The sequence below is a fragment of the Peromyscus leucopus genome, chromosome 2 (genome assembly GCF_004664715.2).
Source record: "Peromyscus leucopus breed LL Stock chromosome 2, UCI_PerLeu_2.1, whole genome shotgun sequence".
NCBI classification, from domain to species: domain Eukaryota; kingdom Metazoa; phylum Chordata; class Mammalia; order Rodentia; family Cricetidae; genus Peromyscus; species Peromyscus leucopus.
In genome coordinates, this window is record NC_051064.1 from 114,897,547 (window position 1) to 114,911,474 (window position 13,928).

At 38.6% G+C, this 13,928-nt stretch overlaps 1 protein-coding gene across 2 annotated transcripts in view; it reads left to right on the forward strand.

Annotated features, from left to right (window-relative positions):
- Spata6 (spermatogenesis associated 6) overlaps window positions 1–2,986 on the forward strand; it is a 94,693-nt gene extending 91,707 nt beyond the window's left edge. For both annotated transcript variants that reach the window (XM_028889111.2, XM_037202815.1), the window contains one exon: window positions 2,746–2,986. In XM_028889111.2, the coding sequence (XP_028744944.1) occupies window positions 2,746–2,926 (181 nt within the window). In that variant the 3' untranslated portion in view covers window positions 2,927–2,986. The remainder of the gene's footprint in view (window positions 1–2,745) is intronic.
- The last annotated feature ends 10,942 nt before the right edge of the window (window positions 2,987–13,928 follow it).

Consider the following 13,928-nt stretch of genomic DNA (forward strand, 5'->3'; position numbering starts at 1 on the left):
TTGAATTGGACTTTTGATGGAGACTGCATTGAATTTATAGATGACTTTTGGTAGGTTGGCCACTTTCACAACATTAATATTACCAATCCATAGCATGGGAGATCTTTTAATCTTCTGGCATATTCTTCAGTTTCTTTCTGTGGTGTCTTGAAATTCTCATTGTTCAAGTCTTTTACTTCCTCAATTAGATTTATTCTAAGATATTTTATTTTGAGGCTATTGGGAATGGGATTGTTTGCCTCTTTTATTTCTCAGTATGTTTGCCCTTGGTATATAGGAAAGCCTACTGGGTTTTATATGTTGATTTTTATATCCTGCTACTTTGCTGAATGTGTTTATCAGCTGTAGAAGATTTTTGGTGGTCTTTTATGTATAAAATTACATTATTTTGCAATTTGGGATTCTCTGATTTCTTCATTTACTATTTATGTCCCTTATGTGCCCACTGAGGATGTGGGCACATAGACTGCTAGAACTATTTACACAGGTTTGAGTACAGGCAATTTTTTCCACTGATGTGTTTGTCTGTTATTTCCCTGTATATGACTCAAGTGGTAAAAAACAGTGTTTTAAGTGACAACGGGTTATATCGGGAGAAAAATTGTATGAAAAGCTTTATATGAAATTGTCTTGTGCAAAGCTAATAACAGAAATGTGCTGGTTGTGTCAAAATAGTAGTTATGAGATTTGGCAATGGTTGTTTTTGAAGCTTATACTGTTATGTTTTTAAACAATACCTTATTTATTCTTTGACAATTTTGTGTATTTGTACAATGTATTTTTTAAAATCATTTCTATCCACCATTAACCTCCTTCCAGCTTCTCCTGGTAGCTCCCATCCCATTTTCCTCCAAACTTCATTTAATCTTTTTGTTACTAATAATGCTCCAGTTCCTATTAGTGCAGCCCATATGTGCATGGCTATGAGACTGTGCACTGGTGCAAGGACAACATACCAACAGCCGTGTCCTCAAAGGAGAGTGACTCTCACACAGCATCCTCCAGTTGCTCGGAAGTCCTCTGCAAAGGGTGGAGCATCGAGGCCCTATCCTGATCAGTGCTGGAATGCTGACTGGCTGAATCTGGTCAGGTCTTTACGTAACCACAATTGATGTGAGATGACATGTCCAACAGCCATAACATGTCTCCCAAATCAGCATTCCTCAGCTCTCCTCTCCATCCAACTATAGATGCTTCCTGCCCTGTCACTTGTGATGTTCCTTGAGCCTTCGACGTGGGGGAGGTTGATAAAGATGGCCCACCTACAGCTAAGCACTCACAGTTTCTTATTCTTAGTACTTTGACCTGTGCATTAACCACTACCCACAGCAAAAATCATCTCTGACCAAAGCTAAGAACAACAGAGATCTATGAGTTTAAACATAAATATTTGGAAGGCAGTTTGACAGCACAACCATATGTAGCAAAAGAGTAACAGTAGATTTCTCCTTGGGCCTGTGACCTCCCTGGTTATCACTTTTATAAGGTTCGCAGTACCACACATGAATTTCTTTCTGTGGAGGGGGCCTAATTTCTAATGAGAAAGCAGTTATTTCCCTCCATAACCATCATGCCCTTTTTGTACCAGTGGGCACACCTTTCCATGCAGATTAGTATTGTAGCATGCAGTGCCCAATGCTGGCCGAGACATTGGTGTTTTTTCTTTCCTAGAAGCCTGCCTAGCACCTTGTGTATGTAACCGAACCATCAGATAAGGGTTTCTTAGTCAGCTAAAGTAGGTTTGCTGATATCCTGAGTCTTACTATTTTCTTACGGTGGGCATCCAGGAGCAATAGCCTATGTTGGTCTGGGTGCCTCTGAGGCCTCTGTGACTAATAACTTGTAGGGAGATGCCTTTCTCTGACATTTTCATTTAATAATGTATGTACTATACTTCTGTTCAAACTCATATATATATATATATATATATTATGTTTTTGATAATGTTTATATATAAATATATATTTTTATAAATGGGGTGGGTTTCTTGGGCCAATTTTCTATCTCCAAGTCACTGGGGTTACAGACATGAACCAATATGTTTGACTTTCACTAAATATTAATTTCTCATCTATGTAAAGTGTTGTGAGCTTGGTGATACACATATAGAAAATATTTAACTCAATGAGCTGTAATCATTTCTTTGCCCTGGGTAAATACTGTACCATGTACTTTGTATGAATTCTTTTGAATTGTACAAAAGCAATTATATAAAAATATAATAATGGAAGATTAAACTAAAGTTAATTACCCAAGACCTTACAAAGGACTCTGGATTTAGAGGCTCTGTCCTTACCCTGACCATACCACAGTATCTGTGCTGTTTTTGTGTTGTTTTTGCTACAAGGTCTCACTATGTAAGACATTGCTAACCCAGGCTAGCCTCAAACTCACAGAAATCTGCCTGCCTCTGCCTCTTGAGTTCTGGGATTAAAAGTCTATGCCACTATGCCTGGGTTTTGTGCTACTTTTACCTTGCTGCACCCCTTTCTAATCTCCAAGCTCCTTTAAAAATCCAACACCTTTTTTTTTTTTTAATCTTTATGGGTTCACATGAACAGGTTAACTTCCCTTGTAGAGAGTCCATCTTTAAAGGCAAAAGCCTCATTGTATTTTATTTCTCACAGCCCTAACAGAGTATCATGCATCCATAAAGTACTCAGTAAATATTTGAACTCACAGTAATACCTCAAACTTCAATGTATTGTTGTTTTAACCTTTTTCAAAAACGATCTTTTCTCGTAGCTCCTTCCAGCGGCCACGTGGCTCTCTCCATTTGGATGATGGCGAATACTGGCCCAACAGAGCAGGCTCTTTTAAGGGGAAATCCCACCGACCCGTCTTTGAGAACAGCATGGACAAGATGTACAGGAACTTATACAAAAAGGCCTGTAGTTCTGTTTCTCATACACAGGAAAGCTTCTGAGACCATCCACATAACTTGTATGAGTCAACCTCTCAATGAAAACGTTTGATGTGATCTGTATTTGTATGCCTTTCTTTAAAACAGGTGTTCACTGAATAACAATTAGACTTGAACCCAGTAAATTCCTTCAAATGGTAAATTATCACAGTCTAGCCTTTATTAGAGAAGAATGTGCTGTTTCCAATGTCAAAACTCTGCAACACAGTTACTTCCAATTTGTGACAAGGCTATTCTGCCACATGTGCTCCTATCATCACCGACAAACTGAAGAATAGGTTCTTTCTAGAATGTTCTTCCATTTTTATTCCCTTTTAACTTTCTTTTCACCTACTTGGCTGGTTATCTTATTTGGGTAAGATTTAATTCATATCAGCACCCTATTATCAGTAATGAGCAGAAGGATGTTCTCTGCAGAAATGAATTTCAAGAATTTAAACCTGTTTTAATCAATATTATCTATTTTTTTCCCCCTCTAGAAAAGGCTATTGTATTTCTTAGGTCCTAAAAACTAGCTTTCTTTGTAAAATGTACACACGCATTCACTCCTTCCCTGGAAGACAAGCTGACTTATCTGAATGTCTAACCGATCAGTTTACTTGAAGAGACCATGGATGATTCAAAATGTAGCTAATATTTTAGTGTTGAATTATTTGCAATATTTTCTTCTAGGGAAAGACATTTTGATGCAAACATAATAAATAAAGCATCCTGTGTTGGTAAGCTTGTAGAAACTAAAAATAAACAAAAATAAAAGAAATATATTGTAATTTTACCTCTGGTATTTTCATAGGTATCACATCACCAGGCAACTAGCATTCATACTTTAAAGGGACCATGGAGGGATTAAAATAGTTCAGAAGCTATCTTCCAATAGACACTCATAAACCTAGTGGTGGATTGATAAAATGTGTTTCCCCATGCCTCACATACCCATGAAAAGTGACACTTTTAAAATGCAAAGAAATTGATTACCATTTTACCAGAGTGAAGGGGAGATAAAGGGCAAGTGAGAAGTGAAACTGCTGGAAGCTTGAGGACTTGACTACAAGGGAATTTTGTTTTGTTGACTCCACCATTCACTAATTCTATTTTTTTTTATTTTAAAAGAAAAAAAACCTTTGACTTGCACTCCATTTCAATCTGACATTAAATTATGACTTTAGATGACAACCTTTATATCATAATAGAACTTTTAAACATGTCAAAGCATTTCAGTTTGGCAATATGTACTATATCAAAATGAGCATCATGAGTAAGAGCATAGGTCTTGGATTCCATCTCATCTCTATTTTCTAGCTGAGTCTCTTGAATTCTGTTTTCTCAGCTGCTACAGGAAGAATGTGGTGTAGTCTCCAAACCATGTCCTGTGGATGTGAACCAACATTCTTTGAAATGAGTGTAGACCTAATATCTTATTGCTTGTGTCTGCTTACTACACACACACACACACACACACACACACACACACACACACACCCTCGGTGAGCTGTTGGTAGAAGGCTAGGAATGGACAGTGTTGCAGATGTGGGAACAGTATTGGTAAGCTGGCCCTCGGCATAGCTTCCCACCGTCTTTTCAAAGAGCTGTTTCTATTTAAAATATATATATATTTCAGAAATATGCACTTCCATTGTTTTATAGTATGCCTTGTGTTTTTACTTTTCTGCTCATTGCCTGGCAAGCCAAGATTCTCAGGGCTCTTGTTCACTTACAACACAGTTCATTTTTTTTTTTTTTTCATTGATAGTAGATTCTTTTTGATTCTTTGGGAATCCAGGCCACTATGGACAGGGAAGTAGGTAGGCTAACTGCCAATCTTCACCTCTTCCTTCTCCAAATCTATTTCCTCAGTCTCATCCCAGCTCTGTAGCAGACCTCCTGCTGCACATCAATCACCCTCCTCCCATCCCAACCTCTAGTCAATCACACAGATCTTCCCCTCCAAACTTCCCCTACCTCATCCCATTATCCCAGTCCCCAACTCCAGTAGTCATTCCCAACCCACAGGCCACTCAGGTCAGGAAAACAGGTAGGCTAACTGTGGATCTTCACTTTTCCCTCCGTTCCTCCAAATCCAGTCTTCAAGTCTCATCCCTAGCTCTGTAGCAGACTATTTGTTGTGGCCTGTCCTCACTCTCTGCCTCTCTCCCCAGGGCACTAAGCAGATACTGGTGAACCATCCTGCTTTGCTTCCTCCTGTGCACACCCTCAGCACTCTTATCCCATCTTCATTCCTAAAGATCAGACACCGAATGCCTAGAAACACATTTTACCTGGAACCCCCAATGGCCTCATTTTTCAGGATCCCAGAAGAATTCCCTAGCAGACAACACATAGCCACCACATTCTCCTGTGTACCAGAGAGGGCAACAAAAACTGTTGGAGCCCATTTTTCCTAGTGGCTTTACCCAGCATGTCTGCATAAAGAGGATGATTGGACCATGGGCCTGAGTACGGGTGTCTGAGATGGTCTTCACATGGCTGTGCTGGGGGGGAGGTCTTTTGCCCCACCCCATGGCATTCCTTTAAATACCCTAGGACAGAGACAGCAGAGGCCTGATGGATTAGGATTCAGGCCTCTTGAGGCTATCCTGTCTTTTCTAGCTTTTTCTCCCTTCTATTCTTCTAACTAATATTTCCTGCTGCTCCTACTCAAGAGTACTCTAAGGAAATGGGGGGGGTGAGGGATGGCCCCCCACAAGAAACAAAAGAACAAAACACCTACCCAACAAAGACAAGATCAGCTAACAGCACCTAGAACGATAATCTTCCCAAACCCAAATGCCTAGAAGCCAACATAAAAACAACCAAAACATCCAGGACAATATATCTTCACTAGAGCCCAGAAACCCTGTCTACTTCAGTAAGCCCTGAGAATTCCAACATAGCTGAAGCATAAGATATCCTTTATGAATATGATAGAGGTCCTTAAATAGAAATTAATAAATCACTTAAAGATGTCTGTGAAAATACAAACAGTGGAAGGAAATGAATAAAACCCTTCAAAATCTAAAAGTGGAAACAGAATCAATAAAGAAAACCTAAACTGAGGGAAATCTAGAGTGAAAAATGTAAAAACTCAAACAGGAACCTCAGAGGCAAGTCTCACCAACAAAACACAAGAGATGGAAGAATTTAGGTACTGAAGACAATAGAAGAAATGGATACCTCTGTCAAAAAAATGTTAAATCTAAAAATATCCTGACACAAAACATCCAGGCATTCTGGGACACTATGAAAAGATCAAATCTAAGAATAATAATAGAAATAGAGGAAGGAAAGAAAGGTCAAAGGCATAGAAAATATTTTCAACAAAATCATAGAAGAAATATTTCCAAACCTAAAGAAAGACATGCCTGTCAAGGGACAAGAAGCATACAGAACACCAAATAGACTACACCAGAAAAGAAAGTCCCTTCAGCACATAATAGTCAAACACTAAACATACAGAACAAAGAAAGACTATTAAAAAGCTGCAAGGGAGAAAGACAAAGTAATGTATAGAGGCAGACCTATTAGATTAACACCTGACTTTTCAATGGAGACTCTAAAAGCCAGAAAGGCCTGGACAGATGTTCTACAGACTCTAAGCAACCACAGGTGCCAGCCCAGATAACTATACCTAGCAAACCATCATTCACAATAGATGGAGAAAATAAGGTATTCCATGATTAAAAGAAATTTAAGTATTATCTATCTACGCACCTAGTGTCAAGAAAGTGCTAGAAGGAAAACTCCAACCTAAAGGGTTAACCACACCCAAGAAAATAAAATGAATAATCTCAGACCATCAAATCAGGAGGGGAAACACATACACACATGCTGCCACCACCACCACCACCACCACCACAACAACAACAACAACAACAAAAATAGGAATCAACAAACACTGCTTATTGATAATCTCTCAATATCAAGGGTCTTAATTCCTCTATTAAAATATAGAGAATAAAAGAATAGCTGTGAACACAGGATCCAACTTACTGCTACATCCAAGTAACAAATATTAACATCAAGGGTTGACGTCACTTCAGCGTAAAAGGATGGAAAAAGATATTTCAAGCAAATGGACTTCAGAAACATGCTGGTGTAGTGTGGAGACCCAATCCCACTTTTACCCCAGGGTACTCTTTTTTTTTTCAATTTTTATAATAAATTTTCTATTCATTTTACATACCAGCCACAGGTCACCCTCTCCTCCCTCCTCCCATCCCCAAGCCTCTCCCCCTAACCGATTCCCCATTCCTACCTCTTCCAAGTCAAGGTCTTCCATGGGGAGTCAGCAGAGGCAGGTCCAAGCCCCTCCTCCCTGCACCAAGGCTTCCTGGAGGAGAAATAGATGAGATCTACATAAGCAAACGTGGGGTGTGTGTGTGGGTGTAATGGAGGGCCCAGGGTAATCTTGAGGAGGGAGAAGTGAAAAATGTATAGATAGCAGAATAGAAGGGAGAGAAAAAGATAGAAACACAGTACAGACTCAGGAGGACCTGGATTTTTATCCAGCCCCTTCTGTCTCTTCTCAAGGGCTTTTAAAAGGAATGCCAAGGGGTGGAGCCAAAGACCTCCCCCTAGCACAGTCAAGTGCAGACTCTTCCAAACACCTGGTAACCATGCATGCGGTCAAGCAATCTTCTAATGCAGCTCTGCTGGGTAATGCAAGCTCAGATTTCACTAGGAACCTTTGTGGGCATCCACAGTGTAGCCATTTTAATATCTGATGAAACCAACCCAAAATTTATCAGGATAGGGAAGGACATTACATACTCATCAAAGGAAAAGTCCACCAAGAAGACATTGCAATTCTTATTATCTGTGCACCAAACAGAAGGGCACCTAAGTTCATAAAAGAAATACTATTATTACAGTTCAAATTCATATATTGATCCTCATACACTGATAGTAGGAGACATCAATGCCTCACTCTCACCAATGGACATGTCATCCAGACAAAAACTCAACAGAAAAATTCTGGAACTAACAGATATTATAAACCAAATGGACCTAAAAGATATTTATAGATCATTTCACCTGAACACAAAAGAACATACCTTCTTCTCAGCAGATCATGAAACTCTCCAAAAGTGACCACATACCCGGAAACAAAGTAAGTCTCAACAAATACAAGAAAATTGAAATAACATCCTGCATCCTGTCTTCCCACAGACTAAAGCTGGATGTCAACAACGATAGAAACAAAGAAAGGTTACAGAGTGAAAAATGGGTCAGGAAAGAAATTAAAGACTTGCTTTAATTCAATGAAAATGGATATACAGCATACCCAAACTTATGGACACAATGAAGTAAGTTGTAAAGGGCAAGTTCATAGTATTAAGTGCCTACAAAAGAATTGGAGAGATCTTGTGATAGCAACTTAACAGCACACCTGGAATCTGTAGAACAAAAAGAAGAGATTACATCCAAAAGGAGTAGACAGCAATAAATAAACTTGGAGCTGAAATTAATAAAATGTCAACAAAAATACAAATAATTAATGAAACAGAATTGTTTAATAAAATTAACAAACCATTATCCAAATCAAATAAAAAGCAGAGAAGATCCAAGTCAACAAAATTAGAGATGAAAAGGGCGCAGAACAACAGACACTGAGGAATTCCAGAGAATCCTGGGGATATACTTTGAAAACCTGCACTCTACCAAATTGGAAAATCTAAAAACAATAGATGATTTTTCTCAATATGAACCACTTATCAAAGTTGAATCAAGATCAAACAAGCAATTTAAACAGACCTATAATCCCTAGTGAAATAAAAGCAGTAATTTAAAGTCTACCAATGGAAAAAAAAAATCTCAAGACCAGATAGTTTTCCACCATTTCCAAAGAAGATTTAATGGCAATATTCCTCAAATTATTCCACAAAATAGAAACAGAAGAAACATTGTCTCATTCATTTTACGAGGCCACAATTATCCTGATACTCAACCACATAAAGACCCAACAGAGAATTACAGACCAATTTCTTTTATGAACATAAATGCAAAATTCTCAATAAAGTACTTGTAAACTGAATCCAAGAACTCATGAAAAAGATCATCCATTATGATCAAGTAGGCTTTATCACAGAGATGCAGGGATTGTTCAACATATGTAAATCAATAAATGTGATCCACTATATGAACAAACTGAAATACATAAAACACAGAAAGGGCCTTTGACAAAATCTAACTCCCCTTCATGATTAATTTCCTGGAGAGATTAAGTATACAAGGGACATAAATATAACAAAGGCAGTTTACAGCAAGCACATAGCTAACATCAGTTTAAATGGAGAGAAACCCAAAGCGATTCCATTATAATTAGGAACAAGACAAAATTTTCCACTCTTTATACAATTAGTACTTTAAATCTTAGCTAGAGTAATAAGACAACTGAAAGATATCAAGGCAATACAATTGGAAAGGAAGAAACTGAAGTATATTTATTTGCAGGTAATATAATTGTATATATAAGTGACCTAAAAATTCCACCAGCAAACTCCTACAGCTGATAAACACCTTCACCAAAATAGCTGGATACAAAATTAACTCACAAAAAATCAGTAGCCTTCCACATACAAATGTCAGACTGAGAAAGAAATTGGGAAAATGACACCATTCACAATAGCCTCAAATAATATAAAATATCTTGGATAACTCTAATTTAGTAAGCGAAAGACTTGTTTTACAAAAAAAAAAAACTTTAAAGACATTGAAGAAAGAAATTTAAGAAGTTATTAGAAGACCTGTAGGGTTAAAAAATATTTATGACTCAACATTATGAGAGGAAAAACCTCCAAAGATACCATTGAATTCATTTTGTGTTGGCCATCTTCGGCTGGGCCTAGGACCTACCCATAAGAGTGGCTTGCAAGTGGCTATCAGTTGGAGAAAGCTTCTGAGTTAGGGATGGGGGCATGTGTCCACTTCTCCTTTCAGATCTAGGACCCCATCTGGTGCAGACCTGTGCAGGCCCTGTGAGTTTACATATGCACCAGCCCTGTTGTATCTAGATGTCCTGTCTCCTTGATGTCCTCCATCCCCACTGGCTCTTGCTCTGTGCTTCCTCTTCTGCACAGTCCCCCAACCATAAGGGGAGGGATTTAATGGAGACATCTCATTTAGGTCTGAGTGTTCCAAGGTCTTTCACTCTCTATATAATGTATGGCTGTGGGTCTCCATACTTGTTCCCATCTCCTGGAGGAGGAAGCTTCTCTGATATTGGCTGAGCAAGGTGCTGATCTATTAGTATACTGTTATTAGGAGTCATCTATTGCTATCTTTATTTAGCAGAACAGTAGTATTTTATTTTCCCCAATCTCCCTGGCCTGTCTAATCTCAGGTTCTTGGCCATCCAAGCAGTGCTGGTATGGGTTCATCTAATGGAGTGAGCCTTAACTCAAATCAGATTTGGTTTGTTTTGTGCCCTTATTGTACCAGGTAGTGTCACCATTGTATATAGAAAGGTTTGTGGCTGAGTTGGTGTTTACCTTTCTCCTCTAGCAGCATGTAGAGTACCTTCTAGTAACATGAACATTAGTCCATAGGGGTGAAGGCTCTAGATTGGCAACAGCTCAAATTTCTTATGTTCAATGAATTGTGTAGATATTCTCCTCAGCAATAGAGCCTTACTCTAGGTTTGTGGAGAGCAACCAGTAGCCTTGGCAATAGCCTGGGTTGTTTGAATGTTCCCATGGGACCCCTTTGGCCAATGACTCAATTATATGTAACCCAATCCCATTACTGGAAGCTTCATTTGGTGACAAGAGATTTCCAGTTGGGGCTCTGTCTTCTCCATTATTTGGTGATTGGATTTGCTTTCATATATGTATATATTTCAAGAAGTTTCTACTGTATTAGGTTTCCATAATGCCTCTCAAATAGCTCAGTTTTAGCAGTCCTTCCCCTTTTCCCCCTCCCTCACTCCCTTTCCCTCCCTGTGCCTTTGAAAGTGCCTGGGGAAGGAAGACATGTATCCATATTTCTTCACTCCCTGTCCTTCCTAGTATATTATTTAAAGTTCTGAAACCAAAGATATTAAGCGTATATTAAGAGTCCCTATCTATACTTGGTATTTGCATACATAATCTGACATTTTTCCATGTCTGTGAGCTAAAGGAGAATTGTAATCTCAGCCTTATGGATTAGAAAGTAAGGATAAAATTCCTGTGACTTGTCAGTATAAGTCAATATGGCAAACCTTAGACTTTAGCCTCAGCTTGTTCTCCTTCCTATGCTTGAAACAGTAGATCCAGTAGCTCTTCAGAAAGAACCTCAGTGGATTAAAATGGAAGCAAACTCAGGAATATGTTAAAATCTTGGGTAAATTCCTAACATCTAAATGCTCAGAAGGGATCATTATAGTTTGGTATTTCTCCAGTCCCACCTGGCTCCTTGGTCTCGTGTTTCTCCTGTCTCATCTGGCCCATGGTCCTGCAGCCACTTATAAAATAACCATTCAGAGGCTTATATTAATTACCAACTGTATGGCCTATGGCAGGCTTCTTGCTATCTAGCTATTTCATTCGAAATTAGCCCATTTCTATTAATCTATGTTTTGCTATGTGGCCATGGCTTTACTTGAGTCCCATTACATGTTTCTTCTTGGATGGCAGTTTGGCGTCTCCTCTCATTCTTTCTCTTGGATTTTCCTGCCTGGCTCCATCCTGCCCTGCCATAGGCCAATGCAGCTTTATTTACTAACTAATGGGAACAGCATATATTCACAGCATATGCAAAGACATCCCACAGCAGATCATGCCATCATCGAAGGAAGGAGAAATATCTGTAAGGAATGTCACCAGAGACACACTTTAACTGACCTGAGCATTCACAGAGGTCAGCAGTGATAAAGGATAGGGGCACTTCCTGGGACACTCAGCCGTCCTCTTCAGCTGAGTAACCACACATTCAAGCATTGCTACATTTCTGTTGATATAAGAGTTTATAGAAGTTTAGTTTTCTTGGCTTTGATACAGTTCAGAGAAAAGAAAAAAGCCTTTAGTGAAGACAGCATCTTAGAACACAGGTTAAGAGAATTGAAAAGTGGTACATCTGCTGAGGCTTCCAAATTCATCAAGGAAACAAATTCCTTACCAATAGAAGGGCAACCACTTACAGCATTTCTGAACCCAATTTTCATCTGTTTGTGAACTAGGATGTGAGTAAACACCACCCTTAATTTTTAATACAGGTATCAAGAGTAAGTGGTGAAATATTTGTAGACTTTTTCTGACATGTTAGGGCTAATACTTTGTTTGTATGAAATGTTTGGAAAAGGGAAACTATAGTCTGAATGGAGTGTATCTGTCTTAATAGCAGTACTGTGGCCTCTAGGAATAAGAAGACTCAGGTTTTCCCCCTGAGTGTGTCACTGCTGTGTTTGTTGGCTCTAATTCATGCATATGCCAACTTGTAAGATGGAAGATGTGTGTATATGTGTATGTTTATGTACACATACATGTATATAAATACATACATATATTTGTATGGGATTTGTTAGAGTGTCTTACAAGCTGTGGTTTGACTGGTCCAGCAATAGCTGACTCCCAAAGTAAAGCCTAAGAATTCAGTAGTTGTTTGGTCTATGAGACTGAATGTCTCAGCTGGTATTCAATATACATTGGAATCCCAAAGAAGTAGGCTCTAATACCAATGAAGGAATGAACTTGCCAGTGAGAATGAGGGCAATTGGGCAAAGATAATATCAAACACTTCCTTCTTCCATGTCCTTTATACAGGATGCCACCAGAAGCTGTGGCCCAGATGTAGAATGAGTCTTCTCTCCTCAAATAATCTAATCCAGAAAACTCCCTCACAGCTGTACTCAGGACCTTGGATTTTAGTTAATTCGAGATATAGTCAAGTTGACAGCCAAGAATAAGCATCACAGGGTTTCAGCACAATTATGTTTTATAAGATTAACCATGTAATCCTGATGTGGAGGGTGCTGGAGACAGCAGAGCGACACATCCATTCACCTGAACTGACACTGGAATGTGTGGTTCAGTGTTAGGTGAACCCATGAGAGTCTATTAAATGATCTCAAGAATTTATTAAGATACAAAATGGGGGATAATACACTCACTGATACAGAACAATGTAGATGCTGCCACTTATCGAGATGTTGTCCTCTGTTCTGCCCAGGGGCAACAGGAACCAACCATCCTGCTCTATCCATGCAAGAGAGCTCATGACCTCTCTCCTATTAAGTGGCCACATGCACTAGAATGACTACACCCTAGGTCTTTCTACCCAAAGCCATTGGCTGAATGGAACAACAGTTCAGATTGAGGTTTCTAGGTGATTTTAGTGAGTGTGACTGAGTAGCCATCATTTTTGGAAGATCACTGTGTATGCATATGTGTGTTATGTATGTGAGTGTATATACATGTATTATACTTAGCTATCATATCTTACTACATATGAATTACCACTGGCCAAAAAAAGCAGCCCAGTGTTATGTATGTGGCTTCTGGAGTCATACTGATGAATTCAAATCTTCATTCAACTGCTTAGCTGCATATGATCAGACAAATCTCTTTGCTTATCAGCTTTATTTGTAAAATGAAGATACTATGACTATAGTGTGATAATTTTTAAGATTGTTCATCATTTACTAAGTGCTTAAAACAATGTTGTGAACCTTCTAAAAGCTGTATAAAAGACATTTATCATCATCGCCATTTAACTGGCAATTTATTAAATTCATTCAAGATGCTTATTTTTAAAACAACCATTTACTATAGCTCCTTTCACCACTCATAAAAAATTATGTTATTAAATAGAAAGTTATTTTGTAAAGGAATCCATGGGCATGGTAATAATATTTTAAAAATTCCTGGAGTAGAAAAACTATGCTTTTTCTCTTTTGCTCTGTGTCCTAGCAGTGACATGTAGTTTATTCCTACAGTTGTGTTGCATAAGGAAAGTGTGTTGGCATGGGAGCTGAATAATTTGGAGAGGTTTTGTTGATAATCTGAAACAAAAACAGTCAAAATCATCTTGC